Source organism: Pteronotus mesoamericanus, unplaced genomic scaffold (assembly GCF_021234165.1).
Source record: "Pteronotus mesoamericanus isolate MK-2021 breed Mesoamerican mustached bat unplaced genomic scaffold, CSHL_Meso_final scaffold_85, whole genome shotgun sequence".
In the NCBI taxonomy this organism is placed as follows: Eukaryota; Metazoa; Chordata; class Mammalia; order Chiroptera; family Mormoopidae; genus Pteronotus; species Pteronotus mesoamericanus.
In genome coordinates this window covers 16,120,395-16,143,443 of record NW_026555329.1, presented here as the reverse complement: position 1 = coordinate 16,143,443, position 23,049 = coordinate 16,120,395, and the positions used below count along the sequence as shown (strand labels likewise).

The 23,049-nt window shown below is 37.4% G+C and overlaps 1 protein-coding gene across 2 annotated transcripts in view; it reads right to left on the bottom strand.

The window, feature by feature from the left end:
• ICA1 (islet cell autoantigen 1) overlaps nucleotides 1-23,049 on the bottom strand; it is a 136,122-nt gene that overhangs the window by 106,271 nt on the left and 6,802 nt on the right. Inside the window, exons 2-3 of one of the 2 annotated variants that reach the window (XM_054563910.1) lie at nucleotides 4,156-4,249; nucleotides 1,273-1,438 (exon numbers count right to left, since the gene is read on the bottom strand). In XM_054563910.1, coding sequence (XP_054419885.1) covers nucleotides 1,273-1,438; nucleotides 4,156-4,172 — 183 coding nt within the window. In that variant the 5' untranslated portion in view covers nucleotides 4,173-4,249. The remainder of the gene's footprint in view (nucleotides 1-1,272; nucleotides 1,439-4,155; nucleotides 4,250-23,049) is intronic. The other variant, XM_054563911.1, reaches the window with a different exon arrangement.

Genomic DNA, 23,049 nt, shown 5'->3' with positions numbered 1-23,049 from the left:
TAAGAAGAGAAACATAAAGCTGTAAGATGTGAAAAGCATAAGCAACTTAGGATCATTTCAACTGCATTTAGAATACGAATATCAAAATAGATATGTTGGGGTGGTTTTTTCTTCATTGGAGCAATCTCCATTATAACGTCCCTACCCAACACCAGCTTCTATTTGAACAGTTCTAGTGACAAGGGGATGGTTGGGAACTCATATTAGTTGTGTTAGCATGTACACTTGTTTGGTTAATAGTTTGGTAACATGTGCTGTGTAACTGCTGAAGATATAATGGCGAATAGGCCGACATGGAATTTGACCTCCTAAGGGAGGAAGGATAGGCAAACAAACCAACACGAGATAATTTCATGAGAGATGAGTACTATGAATAGTGGCCCTGGGTCTGGTTCTACCCTCAGATGCACAGAATGAATTACTCCTCTTCCACATGGCAAACCTTTCCTGTACAATTGACAACTAACCCATCTCCCCTTAAACCTCTCTCTCTGTTACGGTATAACCATGGTTTCCACCATCCTGGCCACCCTTCTTGGAAAGCTTTTGGGAATCTTGAGCTTTTTGTTTTAGTCTCATTAAATATTTAGCTCATATATTAAATCTGGAGATCACTTTGAATTCTTTTCAGGTCCTGAAGCATATTTTTCCTCTCGGTGGCATGTCATTCTCAGAAGTATGCTTTTTAAATTTTAATCTGAACTATTGGCAGAACGTCCAGGAAGACAGAGGGTTGGTGGACCCTCTACCAGTTATATTGGCATTCCAGGATCACCAGCTACAAATTCAGCTTACTGTATTTTTAACTAGTCTAACTAAATATCTACTTAGTAACTCATTCTAGAATTTTCCAGGGTGAAGCACCAAGCTTACCAGGCTCTACTTTCCAGGATCTTTTGCTCTTACCCTTTTTTCTTTTCCTAAATGTAAACATTTGCCAGACCTTAGTGTTGCTATCATGAGTGGTAGATCTTTAATTGCATTAATGTTTTTCAACATTTACTGAGAACTGACCACATGCCATGCATTTCAACTTAGTATAAAAAACGAAAAACTAATGGTGGCACCTGGGTAGTTACATGAGAATTTGTAGGTTTTTTAAAAAATAAAATGGGATTGAATTGATCTGATCTTAGATTTTCCTTATGAAACTGGTTGTTTACAATCGATTTCAAATATCAAGCACACCTATGCTTGCCCGGGTGAGTCTGCTGTAGGCCCATGACTCCAGCAAGGTCGCTGTGCTGGGACAGAGGGAAACCAGGTGCTCACCTCCAGTTTAGCATCCAGGTCTGCGTCGGAGGCCACAACATGCTCATCTTCCTTCTTCCCAGTGGCTTTGATGAAGGCCTGCTTCGTTTCCCAGTACTTCTGCTGCATCTTATTCACAACTGACTTATCCTGAGCATACCGATCCTGTAAGTCCCAGGGATAGCTGCTAAAAACATTTAAAGAGCTGTTTTATGCATGATTTTCATAACGACTGAGATAGTTCGGTGTGAACAAACTTATCTAAACATTATATTACACATATCCAACATTAATCAACATATAAATACTTTCTTTTGTGGTTATTACACCCAAAAAGTTAATCAACTCTGACTCCAAAACCTTAAAAGTTAGTGAAGAAATAAAAGAACTTTTGCAGGAAATCGAGAAACTCGACTTTAAAGAGAGTTTAGATATCAACAGGTAGGACACACCCCTTTTAGAGGTGGAGAAAGTGAGGCCAAGCCAGGCGGGGGGACTGGCTCACATCACCTGTGCGCCAGAGAGAAAGCCGGACACCAGTGTTCTTTCCACTCCTGATGCAATGGCAGAAAAGCAGAGATACGGGGCTGAAAAGTAGCTGTTTCAAATCTGTCACAGAGGTACCTAAAAATAGACTCATAGAATCAGAGAGTAGAAGGGTGGCAGCCAGGGGTCGGATGGGGTGAGAGGGATAAGGGAGAGTGCTCATCGATGGCCTTAAAGTTTCAATTACACCTGAGGAGTAAATTCTGGAGATATAGTGCCTACAGTGAACAACTCTGCATTGTACACTTAAACAGCTGTTAAGACGGTAGATTTCTTACCAAGCCAAATAAAATGTAAAAACATTTAAAAAATCTGTTTTGGTTTCTGACATTAAAACTTGAATTTCTTCAATATAAATGCTTAAAATACTTTACGTTCTTCAGGAAGAACACAGTGAAGATCAAATCAAAAAGTATGTATGGAAGAAATAAGAAAAAAAATTGAGAATGAAATGGAATTGTGTAAAATGACCAGAGTGCCGCGGACACTGACAGAGGTTTGCTGTTGATGCTCCATCCCCTCCCTTATTGTCCCCCTGTTCCTCTCTTCTAGAGCCCTGCCCTCAAGGCCCATGCGCCTCTCCTGTATAGACACGCGTCGTATTCCATCCTGAGCTGCTGCCACTCAAAGTGTGCCAGACCCGTGTCCTAAACCATGAGTTGCTTTACACTACCATATCAATATACCTGTATCTCAAAACCTGATGACAGACCATTTCCTTTCAGATAACATTTACAATTTTCAGTTCACATTTTTATTCTCCAAAAGTCATCAGGGATTTCAGATGACTTTCTTTGCAATGGTTATCTTTAGAAGAGAGTAGTAGAATTGGAGGGACTTTCATGGTTTCTGCTTATTTAGAAGTTCTAGTAAGAGCTTATATAATAAAAAAAATAAGATGAAAATATCTATAACTATTATGTAAAAGATAATCTCTCTATAGAGATTGTACATTAACAGACTGGAAGGATATACCCCATCCCCCAAACTGTGGTTATTTCAGAATTTCAGGGAATTGAGCGGACTTCTCTGTATTGGTATCTTCTTATTTTTTTCCCCAAAGGTCATGGATTAACAGAAAAATAATTCCATTTTGAAAAAAACAAAAGGAACTTTAGGGATCTAGCAAAAATGAATGCCTCGCTTCCACCCCCAGTCATTTAACAAGTGAGGAATCTTAGGTTTTAAAAGGTTAAGAATCTTGTCTAAAGTCACACAGGATTAAAATCCAGGCCCCTGAATCCCAGTCCATGGCTCACTTGAATGGTCCCTGCAGCCCTTGTATTTCAGCAGCAAGCAATGAAGTGGCAGAATAAGTGGGAAAAAGACTGGAAAAGAGCCCATTTCTTGGGGCTCTCCGGTCTGTCTTACCCAAGTGACTACCTACTTCCCCGAGCCTGCTGCTATGATATGACAGCCATTAGGAGGGTTCACGGGATGGAACCATCCTCCTGACTTAATGAGGCAAGATGGAATAATTAAAAAAAACAGTCTGACAACTCTCAGTTAGAAAGCTGTCAAATGGGGATGCTCAGGGAAACGAAATCCCTCAGCCATTTATGAATTACCTTTTAAAACTCTACTGAGAGAGGAGGGATTCAAAAGGATATTCTTTGTTATAATAAATTATGCATTTGATAATAAAAATATGTGCTACATTTCTCATGATACAAATTAAAGGTGGTAAAACATGAGAAAGATCTGCTTGCCTAATGGGACAAGAGTTCAAAAGGATTCAGAACCACTGCTTGAAACAGATCTGGAATTTACGATGTTAACTATGTTGCTTAGATGTGTTATAGGCGCATAAATGTCGGTGCTAACATTGCCATGTGGTCACCACGTCTATTTTATTCATCATCATTAATTTCAACAGTGATTGGCTCTTTAGGCTCTTTAATGTTCATAAAGGTTGAAATCATAACTATAAATTAATGAGTCTGAGTCTGTGTTCATTCATTATTTTATCACTTCCCTACATAAAATTCCCTTATAACTTTAATATTAGAAGTTGTAAATAAAATCGTGATAAAAAAATGTAACAACTCATTACAGTTGAAGAAATGGCAGTAGGAAAAGCCAACATTTGGTTCTCAAGAGAAAAGTTATATATAAATAAATTTCTTAGAGAATACTCATTAGATAAGAACTTATATTTTTTGGTTACTTGGTTTTCATATTAAGTTATATAGGGATATTGAACCTGACTATACTCAACATTGGATAGGGACTAAGAGGTTATTCATTGTTAATGTGACTCTTGATTTCTCTATTCAATAGACATTTACAGAACATATACCATGTTCTTTCCTTGTTCATTAGCCTTTCCCAACTCAGAAAAGACAACAAATTACTTACCATTTGTGTCCTGACATGTTTTCTTCGTTTTCTATTGTTGATGATTTGGGGAGAAAGGGCAGGAAAAAAGCATGAGAGGATGTTATATTATAACCTGAAATAAAACAAATACATTTAACAGTTACACTCTATATTACAATGATATGTTAATTTGACACATAAAAATTCCAGTCTAAGCCATTTCTAGTTGTATTTCAGGGGCCCAACACTACTACACAGTAACGCTGTACCCTGGGGTCAAGAACAGGTTAGCTAAGAAACACTGGGAGAGGGGCCCAAATGAAATTTAAGAAATGAACAAACAGGATCAAAGAAAAAGCAAGGTCATAGAAGACTACATAAAATGAGATCATAACATACAAACCAATACTAAATATCATCATAGAGATATTACTGTATTTTGCCTTTTATAATGCACACTATTTTGCCCAAATTTTTCAGGCAAAAATAAGGATGCACATTATACATGGGTATGATGTTTACATACCATGAGTATAATAATTCCTTGCCTAACACGTACAAAAATGTGGGTGTGCATTATACATGGGAGTATATTATACACAGCAAAATATGGGTATAAAGTGATGTTGTAAAGAATTGTTTAGGAATGATGAACATTAAACGCCAGATAATAGTTACCACTGCAGTGGGGTTTGGGGAGTATTATTTGAGAGAAGTAAGCAGGGACTTCAACTGTACCTGTAGTGTTCTCTTTGTTATACTAGGCAGCAAGTACATTGCATCTGTATGCCTCTTTAGAGATTTGAAGTATTTTATCCTCAGTAATTCTAAAAAATGAACCAGCCCATTGCAAAAACAAAAGAAGAGTTGGTTGGCTAAAATGAGATACCAAGAATGGGTAAAAAGGAGGAAAATGTGTTTACCTCAGCTTTTATCAGCCTAACATTTTCTTTTCATCTCATACATAAATATAGGAGTCACTTGCTGTCTATGCCCCTCACTCCATTTTCCCCATTCATGGAAGCCACTAGCCAACCAATAGAGAGGGGAAGAACCAACCAGCCCAGTCATACTTCCCTACCAGTTACTGGAAAGAGTGGTGAGCTCACCACTTAAAGAGATGGCTTCTGGCCAGACGCAGACTGCTGGCTGCCAGAGTGAATGCTCAGTGTATGAGTGCTTCTGGCTACTCCAACCAAATCATTGCAATCGTCTCCTTTGCCTTAGAAAGGGTCCTGGCAACTAGTACCCCTAAAATGATTAAAGTTTCCCAGGCTTTTAAAAATGTGTTAAGGGAACTCAATGGAGGTGTTGAAATTCCAGGCATTTCTTAGAGCGTCCAGATGCCGCTGGAATGACAGAATCCCGTAATCAGCATCTCTCTTCCTCCTGGAGAGCATCCAGGTTTTTGGACCATTTGCTTTGGAAATGACATTCGTGATGAGTAAGCCTTGCCCTCTGCTCAGTAAATTGTGGGAGGCCATGAACCACCCACACAGCTTCACAGCAAGAACACATTTGCTTTATTTAGCTCAAAACTTCCAACAAAATTTCTCATAAAAATATATTGTACAAAGAAATGAAATTATTATACTCTTGCCTTGAGTTTGATTTCACCAGAAACTGTTAGGATAGTTAGTACTTTCTGATTAATATTTTTTGGGGGTAGAAAAAAACATAATATGTATTCTCTTAACAATTATTAAGTGTATAGTACAGTATTGTTAACTTGAACATTGTTGTACAACACATCTCCAGACCCTTTCCCCTTGCATGGCTGAAACTTTATACCCACTGAACCATATCCCGTTTCCTCCTGCCCCAGCCCCTAGCAACCACCATTTTACTTTCTGTTTCTGAGTTTGACTATCTTAGATACTTCATGTGGAATGGAGTAAGTGGAATCATGCAGCATTCGCCTTGTAATTGGTTTATTTCGCTTAGAACAATGACCTCAAGTTTCATCCATGTTGTAACATAAGACAAGTTTTCCTTCTAAAAAAGAAAGTTGAATAATATTCCATTGCATGTATGTAGCATATTTTTGTAATCCATTGATCCACGGATGGACATTTGGATTGCTTACACATCTTGGCTCTTGTGAACAATGCTGCCATAAACATGGGTGTAAAAATCTCTCTTCAAGATTGTTTTTATTTTCTTAAAATATAGGATATATACATTAAGAAATAGAGATATAGTAACTCTATTTTTTATTTTGTGAGAAACCTTCATACTTTTTTTTCCCACGGTGACTGCACCATTTTATATTCCCACCAACAGCGCTTCAAGGGTTCCGACTTCAGATCTTCACCAACATTTGTTATTTTCTGGACTTTTTTTTAATAGCAGTCATCCTAATGGATGTGAGGTGATATGTCATTGTGGATTTGATTTACATTTCCCTGATCATTGGTGAAGGTGAATGTCTTTTCATATGCTTATTGGCCATTGGCATGTCTTCTTTGGAGAAATGTCTAGTAAAGTCCTTTGCCTATTTTCTAATTGGGTAATTTTCTTGTTATTGCATTGTAGAAGCTCTGAGTATTCTGGATATTAGCCCTTTATTTAATATATATCTTACAAATATTTTCTCCCATTCAGTAAGTTGTTTTTTAATTGTTCACTATTTTATTTGTTGCAACTTTTTGATAAATTTTTGATCATTAAGATATTTAACAATTTCTTTGTGGTTAAATAGATAATAAAATCACTAAGCAACCTGCCTCTTCTACCTAGACTTCCAATCTATTTCCAGATTATGATGCCATATGATGGTGTTCCTCAAAGTGCTGTTTACAGGCTACTTTCACTGGAATCTCCTGGGGTGTTAACATGCAGATTCCTGGGCTGCATCCCTTACCTACTGAACTAGAATCTCTGAGAATGCATCTGGGAACCTGCATTTGTCATAGGCTTTGCAAGTGACTCTTAAGCACATTACCGTCTGAGTACCACAGCTAAATGCACACAGGAAAAATTCTTTCTGGAAATGAATTTTGTCTTGAATAAACTGCTGGATTATATGCAACTTGAGCAAGTGGATCATGGGTGGCAAAATCAAGTCAACTCCACAGGATATATCTGAATGTCTCCTGACAAGGAAGCTGCAGCCAGAACTTGCATCTCCTTTAAAACATGTCTAACCTCATATGCCGGGGACAATTAATAAACAATTTTAATATTGGGTTGTACAAAAAAGTCTGTATGGGATTATTTCTGTAAAATAAGTTACATTTTGCATTTTCACCAATACCTTTATTGATTTGGATATTTTGAGTATGTCAGCTACCTCTGGCTTGGTATAATGTTGATTGTTCTCAACTGATGTCTCGATTTGATCTCTATCAACTTCAACTCGTCTACCTGACCATGGAGCATGGTCCAGTGAGAAACCTTCAGCATGAAACTTGGCAAACCACTTTGACATGTTCTATCAGTCACAGCACCTTCTCCATACACTGTGCAAATCATTTTTTGCATTTCAGTTGCATTTTCACCTTCCTTGAAATAATAAAGCATAATATACCAAAAATGTTGTATAAAATGGCTATACAAAAATTAACCAATTTTGATAAAAAAATGTACAATGATATGACAGCTGTCACAATATAATCTAACAAAATTGTTTCAAATGAAGTTAAACTAAGCACTACAAGAGCCATCTTACAGAAAAATGAACTTCTTGGCCAACCCAATATTTCCTACAAAATCGTCTCATCTTCCTCTCTTACTTCCTAAACCCACTGAATCAAAATCAATTACTTAAAAAATCAATACAGTTCTCATCCATTCATTCATTTCAGTTAAGCAGTTTGATTCATCAAACATGCATTAACAATCTAATTAATATGTGCCAGGCACTGTCCCTGGCCTCAAAAAACTTATAGTCCAGATCAGCTCTGTTCAGTAGAAATATACTATGAGTTACATATATAATTTTATATTTTTTAACATTTTATTTATTTTTAGAAAGAGGGGAAAGGAGAGACAAAGAGAGGGAGACAACTATCAATGTGTGAGAGATAATGTTGATCAGTTGCCTCTCTCACACCTCCAACTGGGGACATGGCTTGCAGCCCAGGCATGTGCCCTGAATGGGATTCGAACCAGAAATGTTTTGGTTTGCAGGCCAGCACTCAATCCACTGAGCCCCACCAGCCAGGACTATGCATATAATTTTAAATGATCTAGTGGCCATGTTAAAAAAGTAAACATAAAAATAATACACTTTATTTAACCCAATAGATCTAGAAAATATTTCAACATGTAATCAATAAAAAAATTACTAATGATATATTTTGCATTCGTGTTTTTATAGCAAGTCTGAAATCAGGTGTGTATTTTATACTTACAGACAGAGCAATTGAGCCTAGCTGCATTACGTGCTCACTGGTCACATGTAGTCAGTGGATACAGTATTGGACAGTGTAGGTTGAACAGGAAAAACAGACAAATAAACATAATTTCCAGACTCATGAGACTCTTGACATTTGCAAGTGACCTATAAACAGATCTTCGTGAATTCCCAAATTTGTAAATTTTGCTGTAAAAATATCATTTCCCCAGTCAAATACAGTAAAGACTATCATTAACTAATACTTCAAATTCATGGCTCTGCAAAGGAAGGTATTTCTCCATGTCTGTCACAAAGTACTTATGAAAGATGCCCCCCAAAATGGTATCATGTCTCCAACTTTTTAAACGGCCCAAAGAAGACGTCCTAAAGCTCTGCTTGTGGCTATCCTACCTAGGGAGACAAGAAAAGAAGAGCAAGTATCAAGTTGCTTATGGACCGTGAGTGCCATGATAAGAAAAACAAAAGCACCAAAATTGTTCAATTCAGCAGGACTGGCCCCCATGAGTGTTTGCGTTTCATTAAATTCTGTCTCCCCAAGGAAGGCAAAGCAGATGAGCCAGTAAGAATTGAGTCCTAGCCAAAGAAGCAGGGGTCCAAGAGTTAACAAACCAATGAAAATCGAGTTCCTCCTTTTGATATAACAACTTTGAGGGTGGGTGAGTTAGTGAGGAGGAGGCTAAGACAGAAATAAAGGGGAAAGGTGTCTCCCTGCTCAGAGGTGGGACTGTGGTTGAGGTCAGCACTTCCTGCTTAGGTGACATGATCAGAGACATAATTCTCTTACATGTTAGGCTGTGCCTTGATGGGGATGCAATCCTTGCACCTGCCGCTCCACAGCCAGGCGTTAAAACCACAGCTGCTCTCGGCCACACTTATGTGGCTGAGGGAACTTGTTGCCCTGTGGGGAGAATGGGGAGAAATGGGAGAACAGGGAGAATAGGGAGAGGGGATACTCTGTTCGGATGTTGCATGTGGGTTCTGGGCAATAATTATGCTTATTTTTGTCCAAGCTTTTTTTACATGCTTGCTGTGTTAAGTGTTTTTTCCTTACAGCATAGAAGTTAGACATTTATATAACTTAAAAGTGGTCCCCTGGATAAATCTACTACCCCCAACACCTTAAGTAATTATAGTATTATTAATGACACTCTCTATGCTATATTTTACATCCCTGTGACTATTTTGTAAATGCCCTTTTGCATATCTTCATCCCTTCACCTTTTTCACCCAGCTGGCCAACCCCCTCCCACCTCTCAGCCATAAGTCTGTTCTCTGTATCTATGAGTTTGTTTGTTTTTTAGATTCCACATATAAGTGAAACCATATGGTATTTGTCTTTCTCTGACTTATTTCACTTAGCATAATACCCTCTAGGTCAATCCATGCTGTCCAAATGGTAAGATTTCATTCTATTTTATGGCCGAGTAATATTCTGTTATATATATGTACCACCTCTTTATCTAATCGTCAACAGATGGACGCCTAGCTTGCTTCATAGTTTGGCTATTGTAAATAATGCTCCAATGAATATAGAATGCATGTATCTTTTCAAATTAGTGTTTTTGTTTTTTATAAATACCCATAAGTGGGATTGCTGGGTCATCTGGTAGCTCTATTTTTAATTTTTTTAGGAATCTCCACACTCTCTTCCCACAGTGGCTGCACCAATTTGCAATCCTACCAATAGTCCACAAGCCTTCTCTTTTCTCCACCTGCTCACCAACACTTGTGGGCAACCTGGATGATTTTTTGATGATCATTTCACCCACCTATGTGGACGGGCTACCACTGTTCCACTTGTTTTTATTTCTGATTTTGAACACACTGGATGGCCAATACATAAGCAAAGTTTTTCCTAAATCCCCCCAAATATTTTTTCCAATTCTGCTCAGTACAAGAAATGCTAAAGCGAGTCTTCTTTCAAAGAAGTTTGATGCATTGCTAGAAAGAAAGAAAGAAGTCAGTCTGTCTTTGGCACCTTAAACCCTGATACTGACTTTTCCTCCTTGGAAATAGAACATGGGAAAGCATTTTCATTACACATAGGCTGCCTTCAGCAGCACACAAGATATGTTCTGGCCCAGACCCCTTTACTATGAGCTTATGGAGTTAGCTAACGGCACCTCTGATTCCACTTGGATTACGCAAAATGTCTAAAATTCTTGAGCTGACCCTTCCTCAGAGTAAAGGTAAGATCAGTAGCTATATTTCACCATATCACTTGTCTCAACCCACAGCAACAGTTCAATAAGCTTCCGCCTGAGCCATACTTCCTGTGCCCTGTTTCTTGAGTAGTTTCATGTTTAAATTAATTACCTTTCCAACCTCAGCAGTAGATGTTTCTCTTCCACCAGTGGGCAGTTTTTCTGTTAGTTGGAGTACTAGGTGAAACAGTCCAGGATCCCTTTTTCTTGTTTCTGTGCTGAACATAAGGTGGACTCTCTTGAAGTACAAATCTGAGGCACTGCCAAATTTGTCATTTTCCTTCTAATTTATTCAAAATTTTCTATTTTTTAACTAAAAATTGTCACTATCTTAGAGCTCTTCAGTTTTGGTGTATATACCACATGTAGCTTTCTTTGGGAAGTGGGCTATTTTTTCCCCATAAGAAACACACATTTGCCCTGGAAGGTGTGGTTCAGTTGGTTGGGGATTGTCCTGCAAAGCAAAGAGCTGCTTGTTCAACGACTAGTCAGCGCACATGCCTGGGTTGTGTGTTTGAGTCTTACAGTATTATTGGTATGAAGTAGTACATTTTAATAATCTCATAGTCAAATCACTCATTCCCAAACACCACCTTCATGGCACTGCAGGTGACTGCACAAGGTGCACATCTTTTCACATTCCAACGCTGCTGAACCTGGGATGTACCCTACAGTTGATACCTTGTCAACTGTTTTGCAGTCATTTCTTTTTCATGGATCATAAAATGGTAAAAGATCTCATGAGCAATGGTGTCTTATATTTGATGAAATACAGAATAACTGCTTAAAATTAATCCTCAGTAAAGTTATGCATACTCCACGCCACAAACTTTTGGGGCTGTTTGTGTATAAACGAAAAGGAGAATCTGAAGTCAGAGAAGGCTGAGTGTTGCCTGTGACGTGATACCTGTGACATGTCACCTGGAATGTGCAATGAGTGCCATGACAGAGGAAAGGGCTCAGGGTTAGGGGAACAGAGACGAGAGGGCACAGAGCTGGCTTCCTCCATGGCCTTTGGGCTGTGTGTCTAAGAATCAGTAGTGCCTGGCCATGTGAAGCTGAAGAGTGCATGTGTGTGCATGTGTGCATGTGGTAGGGGGAGCAGGGGCGGGGGTATTATTCCAGGCAGAGGGAGAGCAATGAACAAATTCTCCCACGGTAGAATGCTGCTGTGTGTGCACACAACCCACCATAAGCAGATGTGCATTCCCATAACTTAAAGAAAGATGATGTGACTGGGGAGACAGAGGGGCCAGTCTCTGAGGTCACCTTTTGCCCCTTTCAGCATTTAGATATATTCTGTAGCCACCAGAGGATGGGCACTCAGTGCTGTTTATTTCACATACAGTCACTGCCTAGAGGTCATCCTGGACTACCCATAAGCCTGTTGCATCTCTTAGATTTAGCTTCCAAGTGCATGATACTTATTTATATAATTTTTCTGCTAGTTCCATATTTCTGTTATTGCAGAGACTGACAGTTAGAAACATTACCAGTTTTCAACATCTTGTTTTGTCACTGGGCTTATTTCTCTGGTGCAACTGGAGAACCATGTAAGTCATATAACTTAGAGCCCAGAGGAAATTGAGACAATCAGCTGAAGCCCCTTCCTTTTACAATGGGGACCTGTGATCAAGAGCGGTCACTAACGCGTCTGATGAAGAAAACCAGCCAGCTTCAGAGCCAGAGCTCCAGTGCGGCTCCTGGCGGCTTGCCTCATGAGCAGAAGAAACGGATTTCTCAGTGGTTCTAGGCACCGCGTTTTAAAATAATGTTTGTATATTTCTTTTGCTCAAAGTATTTTTCGTCTTTTTTTTCCAAAGGTTTATCTAGTCACTTTCTCTTCTTTCAATGATGATTTTTATTATTTCACATGTTTGAAGTATAAATATTAAAACAGTTTCAGTAGAAACAGAGAAAGAGATGAAACAATCCCTCAGACATAATTAACCATACTTATTATTTTTAAAATATTGATTCATGAGATCATGTTCACATAATTGAGAGAGAGAGAGAGATGCTTATGGAGGGTGGGCAGTTAAATTATCTTCCATCCTTTCAAAAGCTAAGCACTAGAATAATGCAGTTTTAATTTGCTTTTTTGTTTTTCCTCTCTCTCAGATATCACATAACTTTGCTTTTCAGATTTTAAGATTCTGATTACTTCAGTATTCCATGTAACTTTAAATGGATTCTGTTTCTAGTTGAGTTTTGTGTCTTATACAAATGATTTTTGACATTTCATAAATTCACAAGTAAAACTGAAACATGATCACACTTTAATTTTGTGAGTCATGCTTTAATTCTGTGAGTCAGCAAATCTTACAAGAAGAAAACAGAATTCTAACCTTATTCAAGGCAGCTGAAAGATGGAGAGTTTGTATTTAAACTCTACACATGTAAGTCATTGCTAAAATTTGAATTTTAAATGATCATTTTGTTCACATTCTGAAACAGCTGAAGTATTATGTAGACATTAATTAAGCTTAATGATGCCCTAAACCTATTGAAATCACATTCCTAAAGTAAATATTTTTAATGTCAACATAACTTGTCTCCCAATATGCTGCTCAATATAAAATAAAAGCCAGTGAACCCATGACCATGCCACAAACTTCTGGCTCTTCCAAGTCACCCCACCTACCTGACCTTACCTTGCTTCTCTGTAAAATAGTAGTAGAGTAGGTTAGCTGACATCCAAAATACTCTCAGTCACAAAAAATACAAAGCTAATTTTAATTACTTTTAGAAACACATATAAGAGAAAGCTTAGAGATGAGGAACACATCTTTTTAAAGATGAGGAAAATGGGGCTACAAAAATGGAGAAAATGTGACCAAGATAGGGTTAAAGATCGAGTTCATAAGGAGGAACACTGAGGCTGAAACACTAATCACACTGGGTACTCTCCTCAGTCTCTTCTATTCTAAGAGATGTTTCTCAAAGGGAAATATCAAACATAGCATCTCATATTCTAAGAAAATAAAAAAGAATAGCCAAGATATTCTCCAAAAGGTCCTCCTTCTTAATATTAATGTTAGTTAAAAACATTACATCCCCACAAAACAAACTGAAAAAATAAACCACATAAAACTCAGATGGCTCACAAGGGGCATAGCCTATGTCTTGCTTACCCTTCTTTCTCTTAACTAAAGCCCTGCTTACAAAGAATATTCAAGAGTGAATTTTCTGCTACAAACAACAACAACAACAAAACTCACATGGTAGTAATAATAGAGTCTGGCATGTGAAAACAAAAAACCTCAAAGACATCTACAAGAACAAATAATACAAAATGGATAAGAACACTGAAAATACAAAAAGAACAAATAGGTTATTTTTGCTAAAGAAAAGATTAATTTAAAAAAATTTGCTGTATAATATATATTCACCTCTAATTTTATTTAAGTTTGTTTACGTAACTTTCAAATGTCCATTAGAATTTAGCATACAGATTTTAATCTCTAGTACTTATGGTGGCTTTTTCTCTAAAAGCTTAACCTCAAAAGGTGACAAGAAGGAATGCTCTATTCAGACAAAATTCTCAATTAATTTCTGTATGGAAATATTACATCTTTCAACTGCCAGCACAGAACATTATCAAATAATAGGAATAAATTAAATTATATTTCAAAACTGTATTTTATAATTGGAATCCAATTATAAAATATGGAAGGCTATATAAACATTATTTTTAAGAATGACACAACTTTAAAATTTTTTTATGAAATCAAACCAATAATCTAAGGTTGTGCTGTGCAATAAATACAGCAGCCAATAACCACATGTGGCTATTGAGCAGCTGAAATATGGCTAGTCTGAATTTAGACATGATTCATATGCATAACACTCACTGGATTTTGAAGACTTAGTACAGCACACCAAAAAGGTAAAATAGCTCATTAATCTATATTTTGTTCATTTATATTTTATATTTAACAAAATTGTATGTATTTTCTGTTGATACAATTATATAAGCTTTATATAACTATATATTATGTATATATGAATATATACTGACAGTCTATTTTATATTTATTTATATATTATATGTATTTTATATTTTATGTTGAAATGTTTTTAATATCTTGGGTTAAATAAAATATATTACCTAACTTCACCTGTTTCTTTTTAGTTTTTTAAATGTGCACACCAGAACATTTTAAATTACATATGTGACTGCCATTATGTTTTTATTGGACAGCTTTAGTCTATGGCATTAAGCAAACTAACAAAGAGCTAGAAATTAATTCCATAACTAAGGTCACTAATATTCTGTACAGCTGAAAATACATTTAAACAGTACTTTCTTCCCAGAAACTCTTATAATTATTGCCAGAAATGTTATTACAAAAATAAAATCTCAAATACATACATATATATGTGTATACACAAATTTATATATATGTGAATGTATATATACATATATAGCCTTTATAAATGACCTACAGAATGGCTGCACTCCATATATTCATAGTAAGTTGCTTTAAAATGGTCCGAATCTATGTGCATAATGTCCTATTTGTTTCAAATCAGATACATGTGAAAGAGAAGTGGATGAACCAGCTACTGAAACCATCAAATGGGAAAACATGAGGATAATCTCTCTCCCTCACCCTCTCTTTTTCTATATAAAATGTTTATCTATATTTCTCTATATGAAATACATACCTACATATTCTCTGCATAAAAATAAGTATCTACATTCCATTTCATGCAAATGGAAAGGAAAAAAGAGCTGGGGTAGCAATGTTTATATCTGACAAAATAAACTTTAAAACAAGGACTATAGTAAAAGACAATGAAGAACACTACATAATAATAAAGGGAACAATCCAACAAGAGGATATAACCCTTGTAAACATGTATGAACCCAACACAGGAGCACCTAAAAGTATAAAGTAAATCTTGATGGACATAATGGAAAAGATTGACAGTAATACAGTCATAGTAGGGGATTTTAACGCCCCTTTGACATCAATGGATAGATATTCCATACAGAAAGTCAACAGGGAAACAGTGGCCTTAAATGACACACTAGATCAGATGGATTCATGTGATATCTTCAGAGCATTTCAGCTTAAAGTAGCCACAGCTAGATATACATTCTTTTCAAGTGCTCATGGAATGTTTTCTAGAATAGACCACATGTTAGGACACCAAAGAAGTCTCAATAAATTTAAGAAGACTGAAATCATGTAAAGCATTTTCTCCAACATAACGGTATGAAAATAGAAATTAATCAGAAGAAAAAGGCTGAAAAACACACAAAGACATGGAAGCTAAGTTACATATTATTAAACAATGAATGGGTTAACAATGAGATCAAGGAAGAAATCAAAAGATGCCTTTAAAAAAATGAAAATGAGAATTCAACAACCCAAAATTCATGGGACACAGCAAAAGTAGTCCTAAGAGGCAAATTCATAGCATCACAGGCCTATCTCAAGAAAAATGTCAAATAAATAATCTAGTTTTACACTTAAAGGAACTAGAAAAAGAACAACATAGCTCAAAGTGAGAAGGGTGTAACAAAGATCAAAGCTGAGATAAACAAAACAGAGCCTAAAACAATGATAAAAAAGATCAATAAAACCAAGAGCTGGTTCTTGGAAAAGATAAACAATATTGACAAACCTTTAACTGGACTCATCAAGAAAAAAAGAGAGAGGACCCAAATAAAATCTGAAATGAAAGAGAAGTAACAACTGATACCAAAGAAATACAAAGTATTGTAAGAAAATGTTAGGAATGACTATATGCCAATAAATTGGATGATCTGGATGAAATGGAAAAATTCCTAGAAACACAATCTTCCAAAAGTGAGTCAGGAAAAATCAGATAATCTGAACAGACAGAATACAACTAGCGAAACTGAAGCACTAATCAAAAAACTCCCAACAAACAAAAATACTGGACTGGATGGATTCACAGGTGAATTTTACCAAAAAAATGAAAGAAGAACTAACACCTAGCCTTCTCAAATGATTCCAAAAAACTCAAGAGGAGGGAAAACTCTGAAGCTCATCTTATGAGGCCAGGACTATCCTAATTCCAAAGCCAGATAAACACATGACAAAGAAAGACAATTATAGGCCAATACACCTGATGAACATAGATGCTAAAATCCTCAAAAAAATATTAACAAACCAGATCCAAAAATACATAAAAGATATCATATACCATGGTCAAGTGGGATTTATTCCAGGGATGCAAGGATATTGGTAAAATATCCATAAATCAATAAACAAGATACACCATGTAGACAAAATGAAGGATAAAATCCACATGATCATATCAATAGATGCAGATAAATCATTTTATAAAATCCAGCACCCGTTTATGATAAAAACTCTCAGCAAAGTGGGAATAGAAGCAACATACCTGAATGCAATAAAGGCTACACATGACAAATAAATAGGCAACATACTCAATGGGCAAAAACTAGTTTCCCTTAAGATTGCTAACAAGGCAAGGATATCTGGTTTCACCACTCTTGTCAACATGGTACTGGAAGTCCAAGACACAGCAATCAGAGAAGAAGAAGAAATAAAAGGCATCCAAATTGGAAAGAATGATGTAAAATTGTCATTACTTTCATATGACATGATACTGTATATAGACAATCCTACAGATTCTACCAAAAAACTACTAGAACAGATAAATGAATTCAGTAAAGTAGCAGGATACAAAATAAATATGCAATAATGAACTATCACAAAGGGAAACTAAGAAAATAATCCTGACCCACAATTCTGGTCAAGATGGAGGTGTAGGTAGACATGCTTTGCCTCCTTGTGCAATCACGGAGAGAATTACAACTAAACCTCAAAACAAGTAACACCCAGAACTGTCAGAAAGTCAAACTGTACGGAAGTCCAACAACCAAGGATTTAAAGAAGTCACATTCTTCTGGACAGATAGGAGGGACGGAGACACAGAGAAGGGCAGAGAGGTGAGGAGATGCAGTGTGGCACAGAGAGGCAGCAGCAGTGGAGGAAGGGGCAGTCCCACGTTCATGTGTTGTGGGTAAAAATTGGAAGGGATACCTTGGGAGCCAGTGATTCCAGCCCCAGGCAAAACAACACAGCCAGGGTTCCAGCACCGGGAAGACATCCACATGACCTCTGGCTGTAATAACCAGTGAGGGCTGGGGTGGCAGAAGAACCTGCCAGATTTTTAGGAAACTCCCCTAAAAGGGCCTGCACAGTCTTAGAATGTATGCGAACCCACCCACTTTGGGACTGACTGCTAGGGCAACAGCTGGAAGCATGCCAGTTGCACATGGGGAGTGGGTGAAGTGACTGGGCACGCCTCCGGAAGCTAGGCAGCAGCACTGTCCCCTCTCCGAGCCTTCCCCGCACACAGAGCACTAAAGCAGTTAAGTCCATTGCCCTGCCCTGGTGATTACCTGAGCCTCCGCCCCATACAATTTACAGGTGCCTTTTCTAGAATAGACTTAACCCTGCCAAGACAGGGAGTCAACGCAGATCTACCTCATAAATAGAAAGAAATGCAGGGAGGCTGCCAAACTGAGGAGACAAAGAAATATGGCCTAAATGAAAGAACAGAACAAAACCCCATAAAAAGAACTAAATGAAATGGAGATAACCAACCTATCAAATGCAGAGTTCAAAACACTGGTGATCAGGATGTTCAAAGAACACACTGAGTACAGCAACAACATAAAAGAAGAAATGAAGGTTACACTAAGTGAAATAAAGAAAAATACACAGGGAACCAACAGTGAAGAGGAGGCAGCCAGATTCAAATCAATGATTTGGAATATAAGGAAGAAATAAGCATTCAACCAGAACAGCAACAAGAACCAAGAATTCAGAAAAAAAAGAAATAATGAGGAGAGAATAAGAAGCCTCTGGGACATCTCCAAAGAGACCAACATTCAAATCATAGGGGTACCAGAAAGAGAAGACCAAGATATTGGAAACTTACTTAAAAAAAATAGTGAAAGAAAACTTTCCTAATTTGCTGAAGGAAACAGACATACAAAGAGTCCCAAACAAGTTGGACCCAAAGAGGACCACACTAAGACACAGCATAATTAAAATGCCAAAGGTAAATGACAAAGAGAGAATCTTAAAAGCAGCAAGACAAAAGCAGAGACGTACCTACTGAGGAGTTCCCATTAAACTATCAACTAATTTCTTAAAAGAAACTTGCTGGCAAGAAGGCACTGGCAAGAAGCATTAAAAGTGATGAAAAGCAAGGACCTGCAACATAGATTTTTCTATCCATCAAAGCTATCATTTAAAATGGAAAGGGGGATAAAGTGATTCCCAGATAAGGTAAAGCTAAAGGAGTTAATCATTAATGGAACTTTTTTAAGGAAAAAGAAGATCAAAACTATGAACATTAAAATGGCAACAAATTCACAACTATCAACAACTGAATCTAAAAAAACAAATTAAGCAACAACTAGAACAGGAACAAAATCATAGATATGGAGATCACATGGAGGGTTATCAGCTGGGAGGGGAATGAGGGAAATGGTGCAGGGATTAAGAAGCATAATTGGTAGGTACAAGTAGACATGGGGGATGTTAAGAATAGTATAGGAAATGGAGAAGCCAAAGAACTTATATGCACAACCCATGGACATGAACTATGGAAGGATTGCTCGAGGGAATGGAGGTATTGGATGGAGGAGGACAAGAGGGGGAAAAACTGGGACAACTGTAATAACATAATCAATAAAATATATTTTTTTAGAAAAGAAAACAATCTCATTCATAACTGCATTCAAAAAATAAAATAAAATACCTAGAAATAAATTTGACCAGGAATGTAGAAGACCTGTACTTATAAAATTATAAGACACTGAAAAAAGAAATTTAGGAAGATACAAGTAAATGGAAGTATATAATGTGTTGATGGTTAGGAAGAATTAACATCATTAAAATGCCCATAATACCCAAAGCAATCTATTAATTCAATGCAATTCCTATAAAGATACCAATGGTATTTCAACAAAACTAGAACAAATATTCCAAAAATTTATATGGAACCACAAAAGATACCAAATAGCCATAGCAATCTTGAGAAAGAAGAACAAAGTTGGAAGAATCGCACCACCTGATATCAAACTATACTACAAGGCCACAGTAATCAAAACAGCACAGTCCTAGCATGAAAACATATGTATAGATCAATGGAATAGATTAGAAAGCCCAGGAATAAACCCATGCATTTATGGTCAATTAATATTTGACAACGTAGGCATGAACATACGGGGTAAAGATAAGTCTACTCAATAAATAGTGTTGGGAAAATTGAATGGATACATGCAAAAACTAAAACTAGACCACCATATTACATCATAAGAATAAACTCAAAATAGATTAAAGACTTAAATGTTGGAGGCCAAATCATTAAAATCTTTAAAAGAAAACATAGGCAATAAAATCTTGGACACTGCTCATAGTAATATTTTTTCTGATATATCTCCTCAGGCAGGGAAGCACAAGAAAAAAGTAAATCAGACTGCATCAAACTAAAAAGTTTTTGCACAGCAAAGGAAACCATCAACAAAATGAAAAGACAAATGGGAAAACCAAAATGAAAATATGTTTTCACTTAATGGGAAAACATATTTGCCAATGATACATCTGATAAGGAGTTAATATTCAAAATTTAAAGAACTTATAAAACTCACCACCAAAAAACAACCCTATTAAGAAACGGACAAAGGACCTGAATAGATATTTCTTCAAAGAGGACACAGATGACCCATACACATCTGAAAAGGTTCTCAATGTCACTAGTCATCAGAGAAATGCAAGTTAAAATCACAATGAGATATCACCTCTCATTTATTCTCATGATAGCTGTCTGTCAGAATGGCTATCATTAATACATCAACAAACACAAGCGCTGGTGACGATGTGGAGAAAAGGGAACCCTTGTGTACTGTTTTTGGGAATGCAGACTGGTGCAGCCACTGTGGAAAGCAGTATGGAGAGTCCTCAACAAATAAAAAATGGAGCTACTTTATGACCCAGAGATTCCACTTCTGGGAATATATATGAAGAAATCCAAAACATTGATTCAAAAGAATATATACATCCTTATGTTCATTGCAGCATTATTTACAATAGCCAAGATTTGGAAGCAGCCAAAGTGCTCATCAGTAGGTGAGTAAATAAAAAGAAGCTGTGGTATATTTCCACAATGGAATACTGCTTGGGCATAAAAAGAGAAGGAAATTTTACTTGGGGTGGTGAACACGCAATACAATGTGCAGATGATGTATTACAGAACTGTACATCTAAAACCAACATAATTTTATTAACTGTCACCCCAATAATTTCAATAGAAATATATGCCTACAAATATAAAATATATACATAAATTATATTAGATAATTGATATGGAAATAAACAGAAATAAATGAATGGTTAATAATATTACAGGTTTTATGGAAGAAAAGTTTGTGAATATATTGCCCACAACTCCATGAAATTATATATGAGCATAATGCCAACAATCAGACTAATTAGGGAAACACTAATATTTACAAGTTTCTTCTTCTTTAATGTTAAATTCATAATAAGGCATCTTAAAGAGATGATCAAATAATTTATGTCTCCACAGGATCACTCAGAGATTGGAGAGAATTTACAGATCATTTAGTCTAATCTCCTCTTTTCAAAAAGTAGGGAACTGAGGCCCAGGACTGAAGAAAGTTTCCCAAGACACGTAGTAAGCCGTTTTCATTAGTATTAAATTCCTGCCCTGGCTGGTGTGGCTCAGTGGATTGAGGGCTGGCCTGGGAACCAAAGGGTCACCAGTTGGATTCCCAGTTAGGGCACAGGCCTGGCTTGCAGCCAGGTCCCCTCAGTGGGAGGCGCGCAGGAGGCAACAGCACATTGATGAGACTTCTCTCCCTCTCATTCTTCCTCCCTTGCTTTCTCTCTAAAAATAAATAATAAAATCATTTAAAAAAATTCCTGAAGCACACAGACACCAATATGAGGTTTATTAAATGTAAATGTTGTACACAGATCCTTGCTCTGGAAATGGCATGGACTCAAGGTCTTTCCTTGGTAAAGTTGTAGTCACTAAATCATGTTTGAGTTTGGGCTGGCTTAAGAGCATGGGATGAGGGCAGCCAAGGCAGGGGAGGGAGAGGCAAAAAGAGGACCTTAAAATAAAAGTCAGCAGCGAAGGGAAGCAAACAACAGGAGAAAGCACTGTATTTTCATGTACCTCCACTGACAGAGCTGCCTTGCCTATCTATACTGGGTCATCAGTTGGTGTTACGTGAGAACTCATAAAAGATCCCTTTTCCAGGTCCTCTGTTTTCTTAGGAAAGAAATTTACGGGATTAAATAGCAGCAATGCCACAGCGAATAGGGCAAAACACTGGTTATTTTGATAGGGATCAGGAAAGACAGAGCCATTGGGCATACACTTGGCAGGGCAGAGAGAATAAGTAGGAAGTAGCCCAAAGGCACAGAGCTCTGGGTCAGGAGTGCAGAGAGAAGCAGGAAGCAGAAACAGGGAGTGGTTTGGCACCCCTGCAAAGTTCACCCATTTCACAGAGATGCCCACGGCGACACTGAGGGATGAGCGGCAGGTGGAAGAAAACTCCCCAGGGTGATGATAACCAGTCTCCCTCGAAGGGCACTTCAGGGAATTGTGGCCTTTGGCCTTGCACTGGGCACCTTCTCTCACAGCTTCTACCCCTCATGCACCACTGCTAACTTCTTCGGAACTTTCCAGTACCATGACTGTAACCCCTGCTGTTCACTTCTTTCTTTCCCTCCAAAAGGGATAGATCTCACCCCCTTGCCCTTTTCCACCTTTAATCCATCTACTTTCCCTTCTCTTTTTGCCCTGAACCCACATTCTTCAACCTCTTTCTTCCAGCTACCATCTTCCTCCTTCACTTTGCAGAGTTCCGAGCCCACAAAGCCTAGTTCCTTTCCCCACCCTATCGGAGAAAGTCGCTCAGTGTGAGCCCAACTCCAGTGCTCATCTCGCTTGACCTTTAACTGAGCTTCCCTTCCTTCATTTTTCAGGAAACACTACCTACCCTTTTGCTAACTTTTCTATTTTCTTTGTTAGCTCCTCTTCCTCTGTACCATATCTCAAATATCAGTGATCTACAAGGTTCCAAACTTGATTGTCTTCTATTACACTTTAATTGCTTTCTCTAGGTGATTTAATCCACTTCTGTGGCTTCAAACAAGAGCTATACGCCAATGACTTCCAGAATTAAACACCTCTCCAGAGATTACAGTAGGGAGGTGAAAAGGTAGATCTGAGGCTCTGAAGAAGGGTATGAATTTCCATCCCCTTACTGTAATCTTCACCTGGATATCCCATAGGCACTTCAAATTCAGCACA